This window comes from Tursiops truncatus, chromosome 5 (genome assembly GCF_011762595.2).
Source record: "Tursiops truncatus isolate mTurTru1 chromosome 5, mTurTru1.mat.Y, whole genome shotgun sequence".
Lineage (NCBI taxonomy): Eukaryota > Metazoa > Chordata > Mammalia > Artiodactyla > Delphinidae > Tursiops > Tursiops truncatus.
This window is the reverse complement of record NC_047038.1, coordinates 51,191,330-51,218,770: the sequence shown is the minus strand read 5'-3', so window position 1 is coordinate 51,218,770 and position 27,441 is coordinate 51,191,330. Positions and strand designations below refer to the sequence as shown.

The 27,441-nt window shown below is 44.6% G+C and overlaps 1 protein-coding gene and 1 non-coding gene across 2 annotated transcripts in view; one reads left to right on the top strand and one right to left on the bottom strand.

The window, feature by feature from the left end:
- CCDC149 (coiled-coil domain containing 149) overlaps positions 1-27,441 on the top strand; it is a 96,413-nt gene that overhangs the window by 6,793 nt on the left and 62,179 nt on the right. Inside the window, 1 exon segment of the mRNA XM_073805124.1 lies at positions 26,550-26,711. Coding sequence (XP_073661225.1) covers positions 26,550-26,711 — 162 coding nt within the window.
- Positions 15,859-15,931, bottom strand: TRNAQ-CUG (transfer RNA glutamine (anticodon CUG)). Its single transcript has one exon. It is a non-coding gene; the product is annotated as a tRNA-Gln (tRNA).

Below are 27,441 nucleotides of genomic sequence, written 5' to 3'. Positions count from 1 at the left end.
ATGCCACAACGAATCTGTTAGAACGGAAAACAGACACAGAAAGAAAAAATGGGAAAACCAAGTGCTGATAAGGATGCAGAGTGACTGGAAGTCTCCTGCGTTGCTAGAGGAATAAAAAATGGTACAACCACTTTTGAAAACAGTTTTTCAAGTTCTCATAAAGTCAAACCTACACTAAACCCAACAGCCCAGCAATCCTACTCATAGGTGTTGACCCAAGAGAAATGAAGACACGTGTCCACACAAAATCCTGTATGTGAATGTTTATAGCAGTTTTATTTATAATTGCTGAAAACTGGAAACACAACAGTGTCCACTAACTGGCACGTGGATAAATTGCTGCATCCACATCATAGAATCCTGCTTAGCATTAAGATGGAACAGACTACTGATGCATGCAGAAACATGTCAAGTGAAAGCAGGCAGAGACTCAAATGCACTGACTGTAAGATTCCACTTATATGAAATTCTTGAAAAGCCACAACGGAAAGGACAGAAAAACCAATCAGTGGTTGCCAGAGCCTGGACTGAGTGAACAGATTGACTGCAGGGGAACACGAGGGAGCTTTTTAGAGTGATGGACATAGTCTATGCCTTGATTGAGTTGATGGCTACATGATTGTATAAGTTTGTTAAAATCCATAGATCTGTACACCTCAAAAGGGTGATTTTTTTTCTCTACGTAAATTATACCTCAGTAAACTTAAGTCTTTAAAAAGGGGCGGAATGGATATTGAAGACAGTCATCACTATAGAGAGCTTTACTCTTTACCTCTCTGATTCCCCAACTCATCAGGTTTCCGTCAAAACTAGCCACGGCCCCTACATCTCAGACCCACTGTCCTTACTCCACTCTCCTGACACCAGGCTGATAAAGTGTTCATTCTTAGACATTCAATGATAACCAGGCTCTCTTTCCTTGCACTCTGTCTGCCTTTTCCTCAAATTTGGAGATCTTTTCTAGTCTTTTGGAGAGTCATGGGGGAGGGAGTTATGGGGAGACTCTTCTTTGCTCTGGTATCTTCTGGTGAAGGACAAGGCCTTCAAAACTGAAAAGCCAGTCACTTTGCTACCAGTGTTCTGCTGAGCACTCTCTTCCTTGGAGAAGGCAAAATGTCTGGCTTTTAAAAGGGAGAGAGAGGGGCTTCCCTGGTGGAGCAGTGGTTAAGAATCCACCCGCCAATGCAGGGGACGCAGGTTCGAGCTCTGGTCCGGGAAGATCCCACATGCCATGGAGCAACTAAGCCTGTGCACCACAACTACTGAGCCTGTGCTCTAGAGCCCGCGAGCCACAACTGCTGAGTCTGCGTGCCACAACTACTGAAGCCCGTGTGCCTAGAGCCCGTGCTCTGCAACAAGAGAAGCCACTGCAATGAGAAGTCTGCACACCGCAATGAAGGGTAGCCCCCGCTCTCTGCAACTAGAGAAAGCCCGCGCGCAGCAACGAAGGCCCAATGCAGCCAAAAATAAAATAAATAAATTTATTTTAAAAATAAATAAATAAATAAAAAATAAAAGGGAGAGGGATATGTGGAGAGTAACAGGGTAGGAGTTATAGGAATTTGAGGCAAGGTAAATAGAGTACCATTTAATATTTCAAAGCATTATTCACATTCATAATACTAAATGAAAAAAATAGTGCAAAATAATGAACAATATATCTTAGATACATATATAGGCAGTTGGTGAAGGTGAAGAAGTGGGGAAAAGCTTCTTAGAAGAAGTAGAACTGGGTCCCTCCGCTTTGGCTGAAGAGAGCGTGGTGGTGGTGACAGGAAGCAGGCCTGAGCACTGGACTGGTGGTTGGCCTTTGAGGAAATGCTCCAGATAAAGCCTGAAACTAGTGGGTTGAGGTATAGCAGAAATGGCGGTTGGATAGCCAGGGTAGACCAGATGGTGAACAACTTCAAAAGCAAGACAGAAGGGTGTACTCTAATGTAGCTGGTAATAGCCTCTGAAAGTTTTTTTAGCTAGAGTGTAAGTTGATGAAAGTACTTGGGAAAGATTCATTTCCACTGAACTCAGTAATCACCGAGCCTTTGTCATTCACAAGGCACTGTGCCAGGCAGCGGGAATATAAAGACAAATTTGGTAGCTCTCCCAGGAGTCAGGGAAAGACAAGTGAAGATGAGCTACCAGTAATCTAGTCTCTTCTCTGTCACCATCAATATTCCCAATTACCTCTGTTGCACCTGGGTCATACCACTTATCATATGGTTCTTTGATAAACCCTTGACTTCTCTCTCTCTCCACTGGGCCCAAAAGATCTTGAACTCCTTGAGGGTAGGGACCACATGTTATTAATTTGTGACCTTAACGCTTCACACTGTACCTTGCCCTTTGCAGGTACTCAGTGAGTGTCGAATATGTGAATGCTTGACTATTTGAATAAATGAAGTGATAAGGAGTTATGGCATCAGTGGAGAGAGAGAAAAAGGGATGGCTATGAGACAGATTTTAAAGGAAGACCCATACAGGATTTCATAGCCAATTGGATTGGGAAGATGCAATAGCGTGAGTCCAAGATGACCCTCGAAGTGTGGCTGGAGAGTGGTGGTGATGGGTCTGACAGAGGGTTGGGGGTGACTGAGTCTGGTGAGAAGAGGACAAGTTCTGCTTAGAGCTCCGCATTGTTCAGAGTTTCCTAGGAGCGCTTGAACTCTTGCGAGGCAAGCTTAGTGCTTCCTGGGAACATTTTTGATGAGCAGCTATCCTCATAGTGGCAGGCTAATTTTAGAGTAAGTTTATTAAAATTAGCATGTGGGGGAAAGTGAGCACAACTGCTATTTTTAAGTAATGGGATTCATGTTCTCTCCTGTGCAGGGAAATTCGCATATGTGCTTCTAAAATTGACAATTGCTACTCTTATCATGTTAAAAAAATTAATTTAGTGACTTTCACATTGAATAAAATACATTGGCTGAAGATAAGAAGAGGACTTTGGCTAGTCCCTGAATGAAAATGACCGGAGTGAGCAACGTTTCTTACCCACTGCCTGGTTTTCCACCAATAAAACCATAGCGGGGCTTTGGGTGCCTCCTGGCAGAGGACTTTGCTTAGTTGAGAGTCTGCATCTCTTTCTGGTCCTTCAGGTAAAAGGGCACCGGTGGTAGGGGACACCTGGTCCCCAAGGAACGCAAACCTTTGGCAGATTTTTTATTTTGAAGTCTTCTCATTTTCATTTCACTTCTTCTAGGCTACTCTGTTTCCATTACCTTATGGTATTTTTATTGTAATGAACATCTTACGTTTGTTCAAAATATCATATCTTCTTCAAGCCAATATACCTTCTATACGACTAGCCTATTAAACTACCTTAAAAAAGATACTTCACCAGGACCTCTTACTCAGAAGCCTTCAGTGGCTCCCCATTACTGGGTATTCAAGGCCTGCCCCAAGCTGGCCTATCTTTCTAGCCTTACGCCTCGTTTTCCCTCATAAATTGGTTGTTCCAGCCAAACTGATCTGTTCCGCATTCTGGCTTCTACTTTATTATCCTGACCTCATCTGGGTGGGCCTTCCACTTCTTCCCTGACCACAGCCTTCACCAGTCCTTCCAGATGGAATAGACACCAACATCCTTCATAAAATCGTCCATGACCACCCAAGCTTGAAGTGAGCTCTTCCTCCTGTTGCCTTATGTAGTGTAGCTTACAAACCACTCACGTAGAATTTCCATGCTCCCTGAGAAAGGAAAGGACCTTCTCTTTGTGTGGATCTTAACTCCTACACAAATTAGTGAGCTCCTAAGGGGAGGGACCATGACCACCTGTGTTGGGGTAGGAGACAGGAGTTCTAGAATGATGAGGCTTCGCGCTATGACTCAAGAGGTGCAGGACCTGAGTGAGGATACTGAGAGAACATCCCCCAAATGACCTAGTTCTGGCCCATTTGCAGGGCCTCGACTTTGATTTCACATTCTCATTTATGGGAAGAGAATCTTGGACGTGCCACCTATAGTTTACTAGTGACAGACACACAGGTGGGGGGTCAGTGATGTCAGGATGGATCCATCACTGTGATAGGTTGGTCGGTTGGCGTAAAAGAAGAATGAGGCACAGCCCGGAGGTATTTCAGTGGGACAGGTGGATAGCAAAGAAGAAGGTCAACTATGTTGTGTTGTGTTGTGTTGTGTTGCACACAACTATGTTGTATGCATAGCCTTGTGCTTTGCAAGGAAGTTCATTTGGATTGGGGGATTGAGGAAGGTTCTTGATGACGGTAGCACTTGGGCCAGGAAGGTTAGGCAGGACTTCTGCAAGTGGAAATGTAAAGGAAAGGTGTTCTAGGCAGAAGGAGTGGAGATAGCAAAAGTGCATAGATGGCAAAATACAGGGCTTGTTTGGGAAATCCCAGATGTGTTTCTGTGATTGGAGACACACAGTGGGGCATCAGCTGATGATTGTTAGGCTGACCTTGAATGCCCGGTTAGCTGTCTAGAGAGTGCTGGGGTCCTGAGTGGCCTTCATTCTAGAGGCAACTCAAAGGGCATGACTGTACGCTTTGAACAGGGAGAAGCTGCCTGGGGATGAGGGCTGAGCAGGACCCAGGAGGCCCCCTGTACCTGCACCTGTCCCTCTGTGCCCTTGTCCTCCTCCACTCTCAACCCACCTGAGCCTGCCTTCCACCCCACGTTTACTCCTGAAAATGCTCTTGCCAAGGCCGCCCAAGACCAGCCTCCTACTTGCCACATACGGCAGTCTTTCTTCAGTCCTCTACCTACTTGACACCTGGCTGTGCAGCCTCTGACGCTCCGCTGTTCTCCCCCTACACGCTGGGCTTTGCATCCCTCCACAGGGCTACTGGACGTGTCCCCCAGGCACCTCGCACTCGGCGTGCCCTGAACTGAATTTACCCTCCCTCTGTCTTCAGCCCTTCCCATCTCTCTTCCCTTCTTCTATCCCATAGTGAATGACATCACTGTGGAATCTGCCTTGATTCTTCTTCCCAACTTACCCCACACCCATCTAATTATCTACAAAGACCCATATTTTCTGCTTTGGTACAAGTCCTTAATAAGGGCTCTGTGTCACCTTTCCTACTATGCCACCATGGCCCAGGTTCTCATCCACTCTTCCCAGAATATCTGCATAAAGACCCTCTAAGATCTTCTTTATTCCCTGCAGTTACTTGAGTTGTCATTCCAAGCGCTGAAATGATTTACCACTCCTTTGCCTAAAGCCCCCGATGGCTTTCCAGGGCCCACAGAGTGAAAGCCATTCCTCAGGTGGCCTCCAAGGGCCTGCTCTCTCCTCATCTTCAGTAACTCCTCTGTACCCCTTATGCTACCGCCTCCCTCACGCTCTATAGAATTCCTGTTACCAGATCATTCCGTACCCTGAGACATCTCTAAGCCTTTGCTTGTGTCCAAAGATGATCTCCTACTCACACTTCACAGCCCAGCTCAGATGTCATAGCCTCCACTTGGGTTTCCTACCTTTTGTGGGTCTCAAGAGATCGGGACGTGGATGGTATATTTCAGTTGGGAAGCCAGCGTGGGGCCTTGTGAGCAGGTATGGCAACTGGGGTTCCTGAGGATGAGGGGCCTTCAGAGGGGTGGGAGGTCACCAGTGTCTAGCACAGTGCCTGGCACATGATCCTTGGCAGGCACTCGTGGAAGAAAGGAAGGGAAGGAGGGGAGGAATGAAGAGAAGGAAACAAGGAAGGAAAAATGGTTCACCTCGTCATTTTCAACATTCTCTTTGAAGCCAGCCCTACTCACCTGCCAGTGTGCCCCACTTCCAACGTCTCCCTGGGCTGACCATGGCTGTGAAGGAGCATGAGTGTCCACATGGCCTGGCAGATGCCTGGTGTCCCGGGCAGCTTCCGGGTGTCCCGGGCAGCTTCCTTTCTCAGGCAGCAGTGGGTTATGTAAGTCATCAAGCCCCACCACTACATAGCTACACGGTCTTGGCCAAATCACCTTACTTGTCCAGACCTCAGTTTCTCTGGACTTTGTACAATGAAGAAAACAATACCTGCCTTGTGTCTCTCATCTAAGATGAGAATAAAGTGAGATGATGTACGTGAAAGTGTGTTTTAAAGTCCCCCACCCTCTACAGCTGAGGGGGTGGTCCTGTCCTTGCCTAGGCTTTAGGAAGAGGCTTCCCAGGGCTTCAGGGATGGTTCAGCCCAGGGAGGTGATGTGTCAGCTGCCGCTGTCAACATGATGCCATTGAAAATTCATATTGATGAAGAGCAGATTGACGTACCTGCTTGCTCTGCCGTCTGTAGACCCCACGACCAAGGAGATATTGGAGGTGGCAGCGATGGGACTCCCTTTTATTTAAGCCAGTTCCAATTTGCTTTTTAATTTGCTCCAGACTGGTGAATGCTGTCAGGGTCAATCTGTAACCTTTTCTGCTTTCCCAACAGTCTCCAGCTTTGCCAGACCTTCTAATGTGTTTGCAGACTGCTCGATCAATTCCTGGGCAACTTCCATCCCATGGCCTCTTCTGCGCTCACCTTGTTCACCTTGTGACTTTGCACCCTTCTCACTCTCCCTCAGTCCAGTCTCCTGCTGACCACTTTACCTTCCTCATTTGTTGGGGTTTTGAATAAGCCTCGTATTCAGCCGATTTCGGTGCCCGAGACCCAGCACTTGCTCACAAAGAGCCAGCAGTCAGCTCCCCACCCTGGATTCTTGCAGGTGCCTCCTCATCAGCTTCCCTGCCTCCTGCATCTCTTTCTGCCTTTCCTTCCAGTCCATCCCTGCCTGGTCAAGGGTCTGGAAGCAGGACCGTGATCCTGACCTTCCCCCTCCACGGCCCTATTGGCTCTGCCTTTGGCTCGGACTCCACTGTCATTTAAGGCCTTTCTTACTTTCATCCAAACCAAACATTCCAGCCTTATTTTGCGTTTCTCCTTTTCACATGTCCCGTATTCCTGGCAAACAGAACCACTTTGGGGGTCTTTGCTGGAAGCCTGTGTTTCCATGTACCTGGCCTTTGCTCAGGCTGTGCCCTCTGCCAGGAACTCTTGTTCTCTCACTTCTCCTCACCCTTCCTTCAAGGTTTCGTCATGACCACCTTGACCCCCAACGGAAAGGTCTCCTGCCTTCTGCAATCCCAAGCGTCTAGACACACCTCTGTGACCAGCGTCTGCCGGGTTGCCTCACATTGGAATTATTTATGTATGTCTTGCCTCCAGCCTGGAGTTACTCAACGCAGGATGGGTACATTCATTTTTTAAATTTCCCACTGTGCCCAGAACAATGTGCTACATGTAATGAACAAACGTAAAAGAGACGACAACCCCACTGGATTCTCAGCTAATACTTGAATTGAAAAACTGCTGAATTAAAACAAGGACATCTTTTTTTTTTTTTTTTTTTTTTGGTCAGAACAATATTCTTATCTCTTTTTCTCCCCCCAAGTCCCCTTATCTCCATTTGATCTTACAGGCCTTCTGACTCTCAAAATACAGATTGTGATCTTTTAAAGGTAGTTAAGTCAAATCTCCTTTTAATAAGCTCTAAGGGATTTATGAATTTACTAGAAGTCAAGTCCCTCCCACTCTCCCTCCCACCTTCCCTTCTTTTCCTTCCTTTCTTTCAAACTAGAATTTTATTCTATCAGATATATTGCTTGAAAAGAGTCAGGCAGAAGCTGCGGGTGGGAAATCATTTGGTTATAAAGAGCTACTTTCTGTATTGGACTCTGACCTGTACTATAGTGTGTCTGAACAGATGCCAGCCTTTAACTCTGCTCTGGACTAGAATTTAAGTTTGTTCCAAGGTTATTTGCCACCCACGGTTGACTCTCATGCAAAGAAAGTGTGCGATTATTTTTTTTTTTGGTCCCTATGGCCATCTTCTCATCATGAGCTGTAACAAATAAAAATAATTCCTTACACTTGCCTTCCCTCCACTGATATTTAAGAGAATTAACTATGTCCCAGGCACTTTGCTAAAAGTTGGGGTACAAAATGCAACACGATGTTGTCACCCTCCTCTGTATTCCTTAATCAATGTCTTATAACTACTTTACCAGTTAGCATGAGCAGGGGGTAGGGTCTTTATAGATGAAGAGATGGAAATTCAGAGTGTTTACGAAATATTCAGAAATTCAGAGTCCTTTTTTATGGTCACTCAAAAAGAAGCAAGTGTGTGGAGCTAGGCTTTTAAACTTGAAGGTTAGAAGGTTTTCCCTCTGGGAGCCTTGGGTTCAGACCCTCTGTACACTCACGTCAACTGACCTAGCTCTAAACCTAAAAACCTGAGCTGAAAAAGAGGCTTTTTGGGTCTGGTTCCAGACTCCTGCCATGACTTCAATTTCAGTTGGAAGTTGAGCAAAAGTGGTGTCAGGAGACCTGCAGTCGTAACCACATCCCGAAGGACGGGCAGGACACCACCTCTGTGCTGTGGGTGGAAGGCAGGTGTGCCAGGTGACCCAGCCCTGTCCAAGCACTGGCTCCGTGGAAGTGAGGGGCTCCAGCCTTCCACCCCTGCCTGTTCACCCCCATCACAGAGTGTCCTCATCGCAGCAGCGAGTCCCTGCCCTTGATGGCCTGAATCTGTGAACGAGGAAAGGTTGGGGAAGAAAACTGAGTGGCTGAAGGTATTATTGATGCCTAGAGATGATAAAACCTTGAGTCGTGGTGGATGTAACTTGAAATATCCAAGTAATCTTGAGTTCACTGCACCCCTCCACGCCAGATTTGGAAAATATAGATATGTGCTATGGGGGATCACCATTTGTCAGGGATCCAGGCACCTTCTGTCTCTCTACTCTATCACTCCATTCCAAGAGTGAGTACTGCCTATGTTTTCTTCTAGAAGTGTTGTGGTTTCAGGTCTTATACTTAAGTCTTTAATCCATTTTGAATTTATTTTGCATATGGTGAGAGGAAGTAGTCCAGTTTGATTCTTTTGCATGTAGTTGTCCAGTTTCCCCAACACCATTTATTGAACAGGCTGTCTTTTCTCCATTGTAAATTCTTGCCTCCTTTATTATAGATTAACTGTCCATATAAGTGTGGGTTCATTTCTGAGCTGTCTGTTCTGTTCCATTGACCTATGTGTCTGTTTTTGTGCCAGTACCATATAGTTTTGATGATGTAGCTTTGTACTATAGTTTGAAATCACCTTTGTTCTTTCTCAAGATTGTTTTGGCTATTCAGGGTCTTTTGTGTTTCCATACAAATTTTAGAATTGTCTTAGTTCTGTGAAAAATGCCATTAGTATTTTGGTAGGGCTTACATTGAATCTGTAGATTGCTTTGGGTAGTATAGTCATTTTAACAGTGTTAATTCTTCCAATCCATGAACATAGTCTATCTTTCCATCCATTTGTGTTGTCTTCAATTTCTTTCATCAGTGTCTTACAGGTTTCCAAGTACAGTTTTTTTTTACCTCCTTATTTAGATTTATTCCCAGCTATTTTATTAGTTTTGATGGGATTGCAAATGGGATTGCTTTATTAATTTCCTTCTGAAATTTCCTCAATATCAGTTGTTTGGCATATCAGTATATTATTTAGGATTAATTTTAATGTAATAGAAATAACAGTGGTTTAAATAAGATAGAATTATCTGTATTTCTCACTCACATTGTTGAAGGTCAGAGGGAACAAAAAGTGCCCACTGAATTGAGAAGGCATCTGGAGACCAAAAAAAAAAATGAGGCAAACAGCTCCATACAGTCAATGGATCAGTTTATTATAGGGTAATTTACTCACAGGGTGGGATGAGTTAGGGGACAAGGATCTGGAAGCATTCACAGCTGCACCTGCACTGCGTAGGGGCCATGGGGACAGTTTTATAGTTAAAGGGGTATTGGGTTAGGTGCTGGGAAACAGGACGTGCATTTCTAAGTCAAGATTCATGAATGAGTAACTAGTCTCGTGGGCACAAGGAATACGTCAGTGAAGGTTTTCATCATTGTTTGGGGACTAACAGAGCATAGAGGCCACCTGGTCCTAATGATTATTAAACAATATCTATTAACTATCAATACAAAGCCCTTGATGACAAAGAAGTGACTTACTGCACAGTACAGTCCTGGTAGGGTCAGCAAAAGGGCAGGAGAAACTTTAAGGGCCCAAGATTGCCTCAGTTATGCTAACAGCCATACACACACATGTACAATAAATTTGGAGGTAGACAGTTTGGGCTGATATGGCAGCTCACTGTTTGTCAGGGATCCAGGCACCTTCCATTTCTCTGCTCTACTGCTCCATTCCAAGAGTGAGGTTTTCTATCTTGTGGACCATATATTTCAGGATGAGGAAGACATGCAAGGGTGTACCTCTCCCCTTAAGGCAGCAGTCCCCAACGTTTTTTGGCACCAGGGACTGGTTTCGTGGAAGACAGTTTTTCCACGGACAGGGTTGGGGGGAGGATGGGTAGCAGCAGATGAAGCTTCGCTTGCTCGCCCACCACTCACCTCCTGCTCTGCAGTCCGGTTCCTAACAGGTGCGGACCGGTACAGGGGTTGGGGACCCCTCCCTTAAGGAAACTTCCCAGAAGTCCCAAAGGTCACTTCTGCTTCCATCTTACTGACCAGCACTTTATATGTATATAGGGGATCATAGTAGTACCTACCTTGTAGGGTCTCATGGTGAGGACGAATGAGCTAATGTGTGTAAAGTGCCTGGTGCACCGTCACTGATAGAGGAGGGTCTGCCCTCTGTGTTTGACTGACGCTTCCATGGTCATATCTGGGTCTCCAGATCAGGGTCTTCCTCAGCATATCCACTGTCCTCCATATACTTTTAGGTCTCTCTGCCTCTGAAATGTCATCGCCTTTTGGAGCGGTCAGCCCGATCATATATTTAGCAATTAGCAATTTGTTGCTGCTGTCTGTGGTGATGCTGTGATTATCACTGAATTTTCTTTAGTGAAAGAGAAATGCCCAAACTTGGATATTACCTGCATCAGTGATGTCTGTGCATCCTTCTCCAAGGAATATTTTGAGTGTCAGGTCTTAATTCTGTACTAGGAGAAGAGTAATCACTTTATTGTCATTTAAATGCTATCCTGAGGAACGATGATGACAGAGGTAGTGGTGTTGGTGGACCAACTGACTGTCAAGGAAAGCAAGTACAATTATACCCAATACTGCCTTGTGGTCCATTGGTGATTTGTAGCTAGTGAGGATTTTGCCATCTTCCCTGAAAGCCATAATTAACTCAGGTCGCCCACGGGAGCCTTTCACTAACATAATCAACTCATTTGCACAGTTATCAGCCAGAGAAACAGACCTGGACAGAGTCCCCGCCTTAAGAAGCATTTACAATTTAGTCTGGTCTCTGAGATCTCTGGTGATTCGACTCACCAGGATCGCACACCCATCCGTGTTCCAGAATGAAGCCCCACCTCACTTTTTGCTGTGGGGCTGAGTTCTGAGCTGACAGTTCTTGGGGAGGAAAATTTCTCACTAATCAGTACTGCCTGGAGTTGGTGGAAAGGAAGTAAGAACAACAAAGATGAAGTTACTTTGAAGGAGCAAATTAACGGCTTTCAGAAAAATGTGAGCAAGGTGTAGAGAGGGGAAAAAACAGCTCCGAGACACATGCTTCAGCTGGGGACACCTTCATCCTGTAGGCGGAAATTTGGGCCCAAGTGGCCCTTTAGCAATGACTCCACGGTTCTCATCCAGAAAGAACTGCTGGGGGAGCTTAATGAACACGACTGGTTGAAATCTTGGCAGATGGTGGTAAGAGCTCTATTTACTTGGATAATTAAAATGGTGACGGATTTGCATGGCTGATTTCAAGATCTCTAGTTTGCAGATGACTGCCTTCTGGGGCAGACGGGGATGGAACACCTCCTTGCTTTAGAGCATCTGCACCTGACTCAAGTATCAGAGAGAAGGGAGCCAGGGAATAGTCCCACAGAACGCACCATCTTGAGCTGACTCTTCATCTTGAGTACTCTGGCCCTCTTATGGAACTATTCATCCCAGCAGGGAGCTAATATTTTTCAGAGAGGCAAGGTCTGCTGACAAACTTAGGAGTGGAGATTGTTTTCTTTCTTTGAATAGGGCAGACACAGTTCTCTTGATTCTTTTGATACTGTGATAATAAGATTGATGCCCTTAGACTTTATTGAGTGCTTTTTCTTTCTTTTTAACATGCATTGCCTTATAAAATCCTTAGCGTGTTCTGTAAGAGAGGCAGTGCACTGCAACAGAAAGGACATGGGGCAGACTTGTGTTCAAATCCCACCTTTGTCACTTACAGGCTGCACGCCTTTTTTTTTACCCTCTTAGAGCCTCAGATTCTGTATGTGTAAAAGAGGGTAATGACATCTACCTTTTGGAGTTGTGATAAGGATTAATGATTTATATATGTGAAATGATGACTCATCTTTGGGCACTGAGTAGCTTCCATAAATGATGGTGGTTATTGATATCATCATTTATAAAAGAGGAAACTGAAGCGCAGAGTGGGTGCGGGGCTTCCCATGGCCCAGTGGTAGGTGATGGCAGTGAAACCCACATTTCAGTTCTGAATCCCACGTGCCACATTGTTTCTATTAATGGCTCCTTTGTCTGTATCTCCCGAATTCCCTCTTGTTAAAGGATGGTCCAGGAATCAATTCTGGTTCTGCAAATGCCCCCAGTTAGTCCTCTCAGCACCTCATATATAAAGTGAAGACATGGCCACAGGCCCCTCTGCTCCTGGTGTTTCGGGGCAGAGCTGAGAGGTTAAGAGCTGATAGATATACAAGGCGGCGCCTTATTGGGGAATGTTAGGGTTTTTTATGGTTTCTTTTTTGAGACAAGGGGAAGGAGAGCCACAGCATTTTTACAGTTTTGACAGGCAGTTTGACCGAAGTGTTGTCCATGCTTTGCTGGCTTTTTGCTGCCACCCAGCCCACAGGGGGAGCCTTCTGCAACTGAATCGAATTATTATCATATAATGACGTAACCAGCGAATCTATCATTACATTCCATATGTGACTGTTATATGTTATAATGGGTCATTGCATATGTGGGAGTTGGTGACGTGGGCTGTCACCTTCATGCAGCATATCCCAGGCTCTTGGCAACCTGGATGGAAAAGGGAGAGCCTCAGATGCACAGGTAGTTTTTGTGCTCTATCCTGAACACCCAGTCTCTGAAACGAACCAGAGTTGCAAGCTCCACCCTCAGCATCTCGGCCCAAGGCAAGGTCGGATCAGCCTAGCACAGGGGAGAGAGCAAATTCACTCCAGGCAAGGGATGATTTTTAAAAACATATGCTCTCTTCAGCAAATGGGAAGGGGTTTCCTAGCCCACGTACAGCCAACTATAAGGAAACCCAATCTTCTTCCCTTGCTTTTTTCTCATCTTTATCGGCCTGAAAAGAATAAGAATACACTCTTTGGAGAGTGAGAAGATGGGTAGAGGGAGGAAAGGAGAAATAACAGGAGTGAAAGGATTGAAATAGATATTCAGGCAAACCTTCTTACTCAAAACTGCAGTTAACCAAGACTGTCAGTGAATTTCACATACCCCCCAGCTACAGTGGTTCACATTATAAACTCTTCCAATTACCTGAAATCTCACTTAACTTAAATTTCAGCACATCCCCTGGGGCGTTCAAATAATCAAAGTTTGCCTGTCGAAAGTAATACCAGAGAGGGGAAACTGCCGTGGTGACTCTGAGAAAGGTAAATCATAAAAAAAAAAAAAAGAAAAAAAGTCTTCTTAGAGAAGAGCATTAGAATCATTAGGTTACAAACTTGAAATTGCTGAAATGTTATCTAAAAATCACAGAAGCGAATGCAGATTTAGAAGAAGGCTGTGGACTACTCAGGGAGCTGTACAATTGGAGACAGGAGATAGGCATGGACAGGAAAGACTCACACGAAGGCACCAGCGGGTTAGCGGTGCGTGGCTGGGATCGCCGCAGCTGGAGGACTTCAGCCAAGTGGACATCAGCGTATGGTGGGCCCCAAATGGCATGTACGCTGTAGATGCCCAAACTTGGTCTGGTGGAGTTATAAGTATACACACGTGTTATCTGCAGGTCACAGTCCTATATTCTATCTAGAGCAGTGATTCTGCAAGACTTCGAACAATAAAGGTGGTGAATGGAGTATATGCCCAGATGATGTAGGGAAGTGCTCATTTGAAGTGATAAAAATGAGGTTAAATACAAACACCATTTTGCTAATTCTATAGGAGCTATCCTGTGCCCTCTCCATACACATCGAGTTTATATAAAACTGGACGTTTTTCCCCCAAACATGGTGCTAAAATGGAATTTAGAGATTTAAGCTTAATAAAAATTGGTGGCTATCTTGCTAAAAATATATATTATAAATATCTATAAATAAATTTATAGATAATATGTATATAAATATTTTTCAGCTTCATGGAAACTGAAATTCATTTATTTCTCAGATATTGTGTGGGTATTCACTCTGGGTCAGGAGCTGTGCTTGGCTTTGGAGATGCAAAGGTGAATGAGTTGGCTGCAAAGAGACCTCAGTCTGTGGGGAGGCAGGTGGGTGGGCAGGTGACAGTGATGCAGCGTGTGATACTCTAATCAAGGTGTACCCAGAATGCCGTGTGGCCGCCAGCTCTTACTCTGCCTGGGAATGGCAGAGGGCTTCCCAGTCAGGGGCTTGTGAGCTGGGTCCAGGAGCTGACAAGAAAAGAGAGAGGTTAGGGAGAGCGAGTTTGGGGTAGCAGTAAGTGGGCCTTGATAGAACCATAGTGGGCGGGAAAAGTCAGGGAATTGGATTTCAGCCAGACATTGAAGGGCTTTTGTTTGCCTCTCTCCTTAATGGAGATGTTTTTAAAGAAGAGTGGCAGGTCCCAGTTATGGTTTTCAAAGGGACTGGTACCTGGACTAGACAGGTAGGCAGACAAATGATGGTTCCAGCTAGCGATCACTGAGCAGCACAGAGTAGGGGTTCCAGGAATGGAGGGAGTAGCTTTTTGAGGTTGGTGCAGGTCTGTTGATTGTTGAATACTGTTTACCTAGCGCTACTTAGTGGATGGGGGAGGAGGTATCCCTGAATGGGGGAGAGAGGGTAGGGTAGGAAGAGGAAAGTAACAGTAGAAAGCAGAGGGGCACCAGGGGAGGAAACACCTCTCAGAGTAAGAGTGAGTGTGCTGTTGAGAAGTTTCTAAATTATTCCTGAACATGAACCCTTCAGCCACATGTGTTTATCGTCACGCGGAGAAGCCTTTCTGGATTAGCAAGCCATGTTCTTGCAGCAGTTAATGAGAGCTAGCCTGATCCCATCAGTAAAAGCCTCCAAGGACCATGAGTCATTGTTTGACAGAGAGGGTCACTTGGCGGAGAGGTCCCCTCCCTGACGCCCAGGCTACCTTCATCTCTCTCAGCCGTTATCTGGTTGTAAAGCCATCCAAATAGTAATGTAGTATGTCAGATAGTCCTTTAATTATTATGATCTTCCTTGTAGCAATTATGACTTGCTTTATTGCAGATAACAGTAAATGGGTAGATAAAAGCCACTCAGTGGTGAAAACAGTGGGTTTGGGTTCTTGAGAAGCACAAGGCTACCTTCAGGTGTTTGCACGTGGGCATGAATTAACATCCACAAATGAGCTATAAGCTCTGCTTTAAAAATATAATTGAAATGCAATTCAAAAGAGATCTGTTTTTGAGAGGATAATGAAAACATTTCATGATATCTAGTATACATTATTTTACCAAGTTTATTCCGTTCATGTTTCACTGATTACCCATTGTACTTGGTGGTGTCTTCTTTTTTTTCCTTTCTCCAGTTGGTAGGTTTATATACCCCACTGGAGCCATGTAAACTTCACCACTGTATCTGTGTTTCTGTGTATGATGAGTAGAGGCTCAGAGGTTAGTTCAACTAAAACTTGCTATTAAATGCTCACCATTTTTTTTTTTTTTTTTTTTTGCTTGCCACGAGGCTTGTAGGATCTTAGTTCCCTGACCAGGAATTGAACCCGGGCCCTCGGCAGTCAGAGTGCCGAGTCCTAACCACTGGGCCACCAAGGACTTCCCTAAATGCCCACCATTTCTTTTCCACCCTTTATTCATGAAGCACTGGAAGGGGAACCTTAGCAAGGTTGAGAAATAAGCTCAATAGGATGGATCTACCTAGGAGTATGGTCAGGCCACTCAAGATGGCTGTTCTCTTGCTCCCTGTGCATCCCCTGCCCAGCCAGGGCCTGCTTCACCTACACCCTCCTCATAGGACTGACCTTCCTACACACTTGCCCCAGGTCCCAGCCAGTGATTGTTCTTATCAAAGGAGTGGTGAGGGATGTGCTCCTCTGCTGGTTTCCCTGGTAACCGATGAGCCAACCTGACATCAGTTCCCCCTGTAACTGGCAATCTCCCCCTTCCCCCTCGGAGCGAAGCCTGCCGCCAAGTCCTGCCTGCCAGCTGCTGCGCACAGGGTGTCGCTCCAGGACCTTGCTTCAGATGTGTGAGCTCCTGCATCCGTTAAACCACTGATGTCTCTGTTGCTGACTCCGGGTTCTTTCTTTGGTCTTATGGGCCTGTGGGGAGCAGCCCAACACTAGGTTATCGTGGTGAACATTTGCTGTTTTCTCACTTCCTAGCATTCATCTGTCTTTCTCAACAGCACCCCAATTTGGAGGGTATTACCACGGGGTATAATCTGGAGGGACAGGTTGGAGGGATACAGTCTGGGTGTCCTGTCCCCCAGGCAAAGGATGGCACGTGATCAGCATTAGGCCAGTTGGAGAAACACTTGAGCAGAGAGACAAGGAATCTGAAACATAACGGAGTTCATCTCTACCCCATTCAGTAGCCTCTAACCCAAGCTTTCTTGCACTGAGACCTGGTGGTTCCTGGTCCTGCCTCCAGAATCACCTCAGTGCCTACCTGTTTCTAGGTCTACTTCTCTGTCTTCCTGCCAATTCTGTGAGTTCCAGTATCCTTCCAACATGTTCCCATGAGAGAGTGTGAGTTACTGTTGCCTACAACCGAAGGATCCTAACAGATACATGCAGAGAACGGTCTGCTCGGCTACTGATTACCTTTGTGATGAAGGATAAATTGACCTCTTTGAGAGCCTCAGTGTCCTCAGCTCAAAATGGGGCTAATCAAACAACCCGTTTCACAGGGTTAAATAGGATGTTTCAAATAGAGCGTCTGGCACAATTTGGAAAATAGTAATGTTCACTAAATAGCGGCTGCCCCACTTACTCTTATCATCAAATAAAGGTCGTCTTCTCATTATTATTACTCCTAACAGTGTCTAGCACATAGAAGACATTCAAAAAGATACTAATTTGTTTTCTCCCTCCCCTCTCCTGAAAACAAACCCTCCTTTTCCAGGGGAGAGAAGAGTGCAAGTATCCCTGGTCTGTACACTACACATGAACTTGACAAGCTGAATTACACCTTAACTGTAGAGCAAAAATGGAGACCTAAGGAGAACCCAGTGTGTATCCCTTGGTCCCACCCGAGTGACCACAAAGTGCTGCATTTGCCTGTTCAGCTGAGCCCTTTGGAGTGTGGTTGGGCACCCACTCGCCCACTGATGTGATTCTGATGCCAGCTGCTGAGGCTGAGGCTAAACCCATGAGTGCATCTGGTTGCCCGGGTAGCACCCTGCCTGTCCATATTGCATTAGACAAGGTGATAGCAGGCCCCGCATTAAGAAACAGCAAAGCCGGTGCGTTCTTTGTAGGCCCGAGAGTTTGGATCAAAACGCAGGATCCAGAGTTGTGTCTACACAGGGGACCCTGAACCTCAAATCCTTTCCCTCCCCTTGTGAGCTTGGCAACCAATTCTACCCAAACTGTATAGTCCAAGATAATTTCCACCACATGATGTCAGGATGAAACTGTCTTCCTAAAAGGATTCTTAGTGTCACTCCCTTCTTCAGAAACCCTCAGGGCTCCTGCTTGCTGACAGAATAAAATCTGTACTGCTCAGCAACACTTCCAGGCCCTTTCTGACCCAGCCACCATCTATCTCTCCTAGCTTTATCTCACACAGCTTTTATTCCCACCCCTCCACCGAAGCCAGCCCAGCGCGTTGCTCGTTGCTTGCTGTTCTGACAATATGTCTTCCTACTTCTCACCTTTGTGCTTTGCTGTGGCTCTTTCCCTGCCAGCAGTATTGTTTTCTCATCACCACTACCTGTCACAACTCTGTCTATCCCCAAACAAAACACATCCTTCTACCTATTCTTTGGAATCCATTTCAAATGTTCACATCTTGCTCCAACTCTTTGAGTACCTTCTTTGCCAAGCTATGATCACTTGCCTCGTGATAGAAATAGTAGTAATAACAATGAATGTGGATACAGCACTTACTATTTTAAATGTTTTACATATGCAAATTCTTTTAATTCTCACATCTGCCCTGTGAAGATACTATAATTATACCCATTTAATAAATGGGGAAACTGAGGCATGGAGAGGCTAAGTAATTGATAGCTAGTGAGTGGCAAAGCCAAGATTTGAACTCAGGCATTCCAGCTCTTTCTGCCATGCTCCCAACCATTACGCTAAACTCCTTTTCTCTGTGTTCTGGGAGCTTTGTTTTCATCTCTTTATAGAACTTAACATACTATAGTTAGTAAGTATTCATGAATGATCATTTGGCCCCTTACTATCATCTATTATTATCTATTTTATTGTAATAATTATTATGACTATAAAAAAGTACCAGGTACCCTTGTAAGTTTATAGACATTATGTCTCCCCAGCCAGGAATGTGTACCTCAACTTGGTAATGTGAAAATTGTGCTGAACTTGGAATGAGAAGAGTCCTCAGTTTAGGTTTTAACTCTGGGGCCTACTAGCCAGCCTTGGATAAGTCAGTTCACCATTCTGAGTCCCAGTTTCCTCATCTGTAGAATGAGGGGCCTGACTTAGATCATTCCTGAGGTCTTCACTAGCTGTGAGTTTGAGAATCTGTAAAATGGGTACCATACCACGTGTGTCACAGGTATGTTGAAGATGTAGTAAGATTGAATTTTGTCATTCACCAGCTATGCACTATGTGCTGTTTTCAGCACTGGGGATCTGGGATGAAACAGCACAATTCTTGCTGCCATGGAGTGGGACATGTTGAAAGTAAATCAATAATTAGTTATGTGTAACTCAAGGTCAAGTAATAAGTGCTGTGAAGGAAGGTAACACAGTATAAGGGGATTGAGAGTCTGCGTGGTGGCAGAGCTTCCTGAGAAGGAGACATTACAACAGAGATTTGAACGAATCCAGGGAGGAAGCCACACAACCTAAGCAGAGGGAAGTGCAAAGGTCCTGAGGTTGGAATTGGCTTGATGTGGTCAAAGCTAGCAAGGAGGCTAGTGAGGGTGGAGAGCAGTGAGCAAGGGAGAGTGGAAGGACTTTGGATTTTGCTTTAAAGGTGGTGGGAGGCCATGGGGGATTTTGAGCTACCACATGTTGCCATCATTTGAAAAGCATCTTTCTCGTCACTACTTGGAAAATAGACTGTAGGTGGGTAGAAGCAGGAGGTAGAAATAGGAGGCTAAGGCCACAGTCCAGTCAGGAGATAATGGTGGCTTGAAGGAGGGTGACAGTGGTAGAAGTGGGTGAGAAGTATTCGAATTCAATATGTCTTATGAAGGTAGTGCCCATAGGATTTGCTGATGAATTAAATGAGGGCTGGCAAAGAAAGAGAAGAGGCAAGGATGCTTCCAAGGTTTTCATGGAAAACCAAATATGGTGTGTACCACTTATTTACCAAGAGGGAAGTTTCGGGGCGGGGCAGGTCCGAGGGAATATCAAGGGTTCAGTTTAAGATGCCTCTGAGATGTTCAGATAGAGTTACACATTCATAGCAGAGCAAGAGGTACAGATGAGAGGTCTGAGCTGTGATATCAGTTTGGGTGAAATCAGCACAGAGATGAGAGTGTAAGTCATTGGACCGTATGAGATCACATTGTTGCAGGGCTGGGCAGGGGTAGAATTCGAGTTAGCCAAGAGGGCTAGGGCCTGAGTCACAACTTAGACAATTATGGGTTCAAGTGCTCTTTGAAAAATAAAGTGTCTCATGCCCGTGATTCAGCTGATGAAGACCCCAGTGTGGTGAACTGCCCATCAGCCGACACTCGGCTGGCCAGAGCACTTGGGACATGGAGTTGGCTGACCACTGAGCAGGACTCTAGGTGGCCTGTATCTCCTCAGCCGCTCCCCATGGAATATGATTGAAAAGGCCCCAGGAGGGCTGCCTGTCTTCCAAACAGGGTCTCAAAATACTATGAATTAAAATGCATTGCTTTCAGTTACACAATTATCTCCTAGAGTGTCTTGTTAAAAATATAGTTTGACCCAAGAGAGGTAATTTGTGGAATTGCTAATAATTTAATTGGTACCAATATAGAATACTAAAAACAGCCTGGAATTTGTAGTTAAGAGCCCTAGTTTGAGCTGACAGTTGTTAGCTTTTTGACTCTGGGAAAGACAATCTCAGCTATCTTGTCTGTAAAATGGGAAAAGCAGTTTTTGTCACACTTGTATAGTGTTGGCCATCGAACGAGAGAGTCTTTGGGAAAATGTTTTGTAAGTTTTAACTGCTGTAAAAATAATACCTTTAATTTTGAGAACATTTCCAAAGCCAGATTTTAGCATAGTACGTTGGATTTCAAGCTCATGGTAATCTCAGTAAGGTGGGCAGAGCAGGTATTAATTAATCAGAATTGTGCTTCAATCCCAAAGAACTGGTTAATTATTTCTGTTACGTAATGGCTTTTATTCGGGTGCCTTTTATACCTACTCATCTCTCAAAACTCATTTCAAGCATCATCTCCTCTGTGTAGCTTTTCTTTCCTGCCCAATACCTACCCCCCAGCCCCCCTCTTGCCTCTCGTGGTGCCTTTTACTAACTGTTTGTTGAATGAATGAATGAATAAATGTGCAAAGTGGCTTATTATAGAAGAGTCATTTCCAAACTTTTAAAATGGCAGTCCACCATAAATGTGTGAAAACATACATATATGTATCTTTATTCATATACACGTATGCAAAAAGAAAAGTTCCAGGAAGCAATGCTTACCTTTACTGCATGGGAGTCACGCTATTTTCTGTTCTTTATTTTTTAAAGAAAATGAGGGTTGCAGCTGAATTGATTTCACCACCCAGACTAATGTATCGTGACCCACAATTTGGAAGACACTATTATGGAAGATGCTGGCAGCTGGGAACCTTGTTCTTTGCAATTGGGCAAGTCACTTGGGTTATCTGGGAGGTTTCTTTTCCACTCCAGCATTCATGCTAATTCTCAAGAATAAAGGCATTGTGAGGTGATGGGAATAGGCACGTAAGCACTGTGGCAGCTTGAACATTTACTGCATATAACACACTTTTGGTTTTTCCTGGCCTACATGAGGAAGTCAAAATCTAATAAATTCTTAGGTTTTGGACAATTGCTGCTTGAGAAAGATTTGATTTTAGTCACCAGTATGTCTTTGAGACTATACAGAGATTTGCAAGGGTGACTTTCAAATAATAGGCAGGTTCCATATCTGAAATCCTTGGGCCCCAGATATGTTTTAGAGGCAGGAGTTTTGGTGTCTGAAAGGAAATGTAATAAGTGTCCTGTATATCGTGTATCAACCCCAGTAGAGTTCTGGGCAGCAGCTGGAAATCAAACACATTGATTTGTCTTCAGCAAATGTATGAATATTCACAATCAGTGGCATAAATACAGTAAAAACCCTCACATAGGCTGAGGTCACTAACGGGATGCGAACACATTTTCAGTTTTCAAAACTTCGGGGGTTTCAGAAAAACCCATAAGGAATTGTGGAAGTTATATTTTGTTATCCAAGTATCATGTTTTTCCATTTCAAAATCCCCAGGACCATTTATCCCTTTAGGAGACCAAATGCTTGGCTCAGTGCCTAACACATAGAAGGCACCCAGAAAATATTTGTTGAATGAATGATTGAGAGCAGCTACAGCTTATAGAAAATTGTTAGGACCAAGCCACTTTTGAGAAAACAGCCTCTAGTTTTATCCCATGTCATTTAAGTGGATGGAAACCTTGTTGCCTCTACTTGGCTCCCTCAGGAGGAGCAGAGGGGAGAGATGCTCGTGGATTCTTTGTTTATTTTTTCCTTCTTTCTTCAGGCCTTGCATCTAGTTTTAGAAGGGGGTGGGTCAAGAGATTCTAGGTGTAAAAAGTAGCCAAATTTAAAATTCCCTTTTCTTAGCTTCCCTATGCTGAAAATACCAACTAGATGTAGTAACCAATTCCATGAATACTCTGGTTGTCTTTTCACTGAGTGCTTGGTTGGTCAGGAATTGGGGTTCCACAGGCTTGGCTGTACAAAAACCTGGGCTCGAATTCTAGCTCTGCCAAACCCTTGGCATATTACGTAAACTCTTTCAGTCTCACCTTCTCATTTAGAAAATGTACATGATAATAACACAGTAACCCCATTATGGTTTTGTGAGGATTAAAGGAGATTATACATGGAAAGCATTTGCCGTACAACTTTCATTTTTGTTATTAATAGTAATAATAATAGTGATAATGTTATTCCTCTTCATCATTGTGGTAACTCAATAGAAGCACAGAGCAGGGGCAGATATGATCTCTATCAGCCTTCCTACCCTTACACTTTGCTATGGACTGTATTAGTCAGGATGGGCTAAGTTATGCTCTGATAACAAACACCCTCCAAATCTTTGTACCTTAAAAGTACAAAAGTTTATTTCTGGATCACACAAATTTCTCTGTGGACCCAAATGACTCTTCAGGGCAGTTGTCTGCTGTGCCGGTTCCATGATCCAGGTTCTGCTGGTAGTTCATACCTTGACTCTTGAGAGCTTCTACCCTGGAAGTGACTCATGTTCCTTCCAGTCCCTCTCTATTGGATAAAGCAAGATACATGGCTCTGCCTTACTCCAAAGCAATGGGGAAGAATAGTCCTTCCGAGCGCCTGCAAGGAAAGGAGAACTAGAAATACTGGAGAGGGGCACTAATGTTGACCACTCAGACATTTAGCTTTTTCTCACGCTATTGTAAATTGTTATTGCAAACACAGCTTCAGCCCCAGCACCCTTTCCAACCAGGTGGCTGCCCTGAAGCCGCAATGTCTGGAGATTCTGGAACTGCCCCTGCTGCAGGTGATATTTGGAAATCATTGAGCTGGCTCTGCCCTAGACAAGGCAGAGGAAGCAACTTCTAGGTGCTTGAAGTGAGTCATACCTCCTGGCCTGGAGCCCCTCCCCGCAGCGTTCTCCCCAGCACCCCAGTGATATTGGATGGGATGTTAAAATCATGGGTTCCTCAAGTTGGAGGGCACTCTGGGAACCCCACTCATTTTCCAAGTGTGGAAACTGAGGCCCAGGCAGTGTGACTTTGTTTCGTTCCTTGCGTTCTGTGGCTTTACCAGGGTCCCAACAGTTCATGATTAGCCCATTGGTAGACTTATATCTGGACAGAGGCCTCCGGACCCTGCCTGATGATTTTCTGCTGTCCACCCCCTCCATCGTCTACACTTACTCATCCTCCTTTAGAAGCGGACACGTCCCAAGCGCAGTGACTTGGCTTGTCTCGCTTCCTCTTCTATTTCCGGTCCCTTCTAAGGCAGAGGCCGAGTCCATGCATTTGCTGGTTGTCCAGAGCTGCCAACGGAAAAGGATCTTCAACACCTTTTTCTCTCTTTCCAGGCTTTTGCTTGTTTGTTTCCAATTGGAGGGATAGAAAATGGGACAATTTAGCAGTTGCCACCACAGGGACTAAACTGTCACCATTTTAGAATAATAACAAGAAATTCCATCCCATTCTCTGCTAACGCTCCCACTGCCCACCCCCCATACACATCCCAGAGTTTCTATTGATATTTTAATGAGACTCTGCATGTTTAGACTCTTTGGCCAGATGGTAAAATGTAGTCTGTGCTGTACTTGTTCAGACCCCTCTGTGCTCCGACAACCCTGGAATGGCTCTGAGACGGAGCCTTGCCCTGAGCTCCTGAGCTGCCGCGGGCCTATCAGTCCCTCCAGACTATTTTAATTGTTTCTAACTTTTGAGACACCATGAAGCTGGAGGCCTCCAGGGCTTGGGTTTTCAAAGTATAGATGGAGTAAGAATCACCTGTGCCATGTGCTAACTGCAGATTTCTGAGCCAGCCACCAGAGATTCATGATTCAGGCAGTATGGGGGTGAGCTGAGGGTGAGTAGTCTGAGCTGGGACCCAGGAATCTGCATTTTCACAAGCATCCCAGGGTGACGTAGAGCAGGGCTCCTTGTGGATGCTGCCACGCGAGGGCGGCAGGACTACAGGGGAGGTGTCCCGTCTTCAGCCAGAGCAGCGCCCCTTTGAGCTGTTTATAAATGAGGCTTCAGTCTAAGGTTTGTTCTGCTGATCAAAATAAATGACGTAGAGTAACATTTTTGAAATTCACTGTTCTAGACCACACTAAGCAAAAGAAAGAACAGTCCAGCAGTGGCTTTCTAAAGCCCGCCCTTTTCTTGGTGTGGCTTCATCTTCTATACAGAATCAGTTTCTTACCCTTTGATGGAGCTTATAATTGTCCTGTTTTCATGCCCTAAGGAGACCCGAAGAGCAGTGATGCCACTCCTCAAATCCCAGGTCACTGGGTCTTAGCAGAGGACTCTGTGCCTGTTCATCTGCCAGGTGTCTTAGACCCAGAGGGAATGGAGGCCTATTACTGCCCTTTAAGCAGCTTCCAAGGCCCTGTTTGGACCATGCCTTGGGAGAGAAACGGCTTCTCTCTTGGACCGTAAGAGATTGCAGTTCAAGGTCAGGGAACCTGAATTCTACTTTGCCCATAAGTGGTGACCCTTCCCTGGTCCCCTTCAGTAGACTGGATGTGATTCTAATCTTGCCTGCTGTCCTGTACAATGCCTTCGCACTATTGCGATTTTCTTCCCCAAAGTTGGAAGACACGGAATATTTTTGAGGCCTTAGATTTGGATCTGATACATTGAAGGGACAAAGGTGACTGTTTTTGTGCCACCAGTGCCAATAGCACTGCCAACCGAGGCCGCTGATCACAGGCAGAGAACTGAAGGCACAAGGGCAGCTCTGTTAAACTGTGTGTAAATGGTATTTTTTCCTGTGAAATCTCAATACCTCCCTTAGGACATTGCAGTTCAGGTTTTTGGGCTACTCTCCTCTGATATTTACTCGTTGGGGATTTCACTCTTGAGAAATCGCTGTGGCAACAGAACTGTTTGCCTCCACGAAGACGATGTCAAAGTGTTAAAATCCAGGATGTTTTAAGGCAGGATTCCAGCCTCATTACTGCCAGGAATAAGATTCATCCAAGGTGGAAGTGTCCTCTCTTAGAACTCAAATCCGTCTCAGAATGGCTTTTCTTTCCCCTTTGTTTTTGAAGCTAAGCAATTACTTTTTTTTTTTTAAGGAAAAAAAATGTGCTAATGCACAAAACTCTCTTTTTCCCCTTTCATTTATTTGAAATTGAACTTAACAAAGTCAGTTCCAAGCAAGCACTATATATGAGTAATGCTTTTTGTCCATGAAAGAGCATTGACTCAAATGGTATGGGAGTACTGATCCTGTCTCTGCTTTGTGTGGGCATCCGTAATGACAAAGTGCTCGTGTCAGAGTGTATAATGAAACTATAAATTGTTTTCATGAATGCTCTGAATTTGGTCTTTTACGGGGCACATTCAAAAGGTATTTAAGTTCCACATTTCACATATGTGAATAACACCAGATGGTACTATAGATCCAATAAAAGGACGGAATCCCAGTCGGGCTCACACTGGTCCGGGTGGTGGGTGATTGTCAGGTGAGGGTCGGTCGCAGTGTGGGGAGTGGGGAGATGGAGGAACGAAGATATCCCACAACTCTGAGGAAGAATTCCAGCAAGATACACCCAACTTTGGGGGGATAATTCAAAGTGTGACTAAAATACTTAGCTCATAAACTTGGTCTCTGGGTGGTGGGTGTCTGCATTGGAATCATAGGAGAAGGTGCACACCTCTGACCGAATTTATTGAACAAAAATTCTCAGGTGAGAAAATGTCTGCTGGGTTGCATGGGCAGGTACAATCTATTGCAGTAATTTATGGTTCAATTAAATTATCTTTCATTACATTTTTGGTACTTTTTTAAATTATAGAAGCCATATAGGTGTGTTCTATAACATTTAGAAAACACAGAAAAGTATAAAGGATAAAAAAAAATGCAAATAATTTTGCTCCCAAGAGATAATTCTTAGTAGTATATACAATTTTTATTAAATCTTTCCGTGTTGTATCATTTGGTAAAATTTTAATAGAACTTTACATCATCTTACCTGGATATCTAAATCCTTTTTTAAATAAAATTTTGGGTCCAACTATCTATTTATTTAGCTATCTGTGTAATTGTCAAAAAGGATTCTGCTTTTTAACTTATTTATCAATTATTTTTCCTGTCTCAGGTGGCCAAAGTTCATGAATGTCCAAGGCTTTGGTTCTGTCATGAGGGGACTATGTCGGGTGCAGTAGCAGCCTTTAGGCTCACATGTCATTGACTGACAAATGATTCTGGGTATGCAATCTCTTAAAACAAAAAAGGCAACAAAACCGACTCTGCAGGGTGTGTGAACCCCAGCGCAGGTGAGAGGAGGGAGGCCTGTTGACGGTTCTGAGCAGTCGCCTGCCTGTGTTTGTTCTGCAGTACCTGGTGTGTAAAAGAAAGCTGGAGAGTAAGAAGGAAGCCCTGCTGATCCTTTCCAAGGAGCTGGACACATGCCAGCAGGAAAGGGACCAGTACAAACTCATGGCCAATCAGCTTCGAGAGCGCCACCAGTCCCTAAAGAAGAAGTACCGTGAGCTGATTGTACGTATTACGTCACGAAGAGTTCCAAAGTGGAAAAATTAAGACGTGAAAGTCATCACCCTACTTATTCCACGATCCAGTCCCACTTGCTAGTTGATAAGTACATGCTTCCGGATAATTGCTCCGGCGCCCGTGATCTTACACGCATATCTGAATGTGTCTGTGTGTGCCTATTTACTTAAAACTGTATGGAGGTGTTTTTTTTTTTTAAAGAGGATTTGTGTTATAAATCTGCACTAATACAGAAGCCACTAGCTGCATGTGGTTATTTAAATTTCATTTTGAATTAATTAGAATTAAATAAAATTGAACACGGTCTCACTTATCACATCTCATGCCCTCAATCGCCATGGGGGGCTGGTGGCTACCGTATGGGACTGTGTTGATATAGAACATTTCCATGGTGGCTGCTATATTGGACAGTTAGCTGTAGGACATGTCCCTCATTGCAGAGAGTTCTATTGGACAGCTTTATATAAATGTTGTTCTAAAACTTGCTCTTTTCGCTCAGCACTTTATTTTGGACATCTCTCTAGGCCATATATACAGATTTAACTCACTTTTTAAAACAGTGCATAGTAATATTTCCATAATTTTTAAACCTTTCCCTTTCCTGGGCAATTAGATTTTCTCTAGTTTTCATATGGCAGGATTTTTCAGGATGCAAATGTTACTGAAATGGAGGATACCAACTGCATAGCGCTATTTTGCATTCTCACTTAGTTCTTTC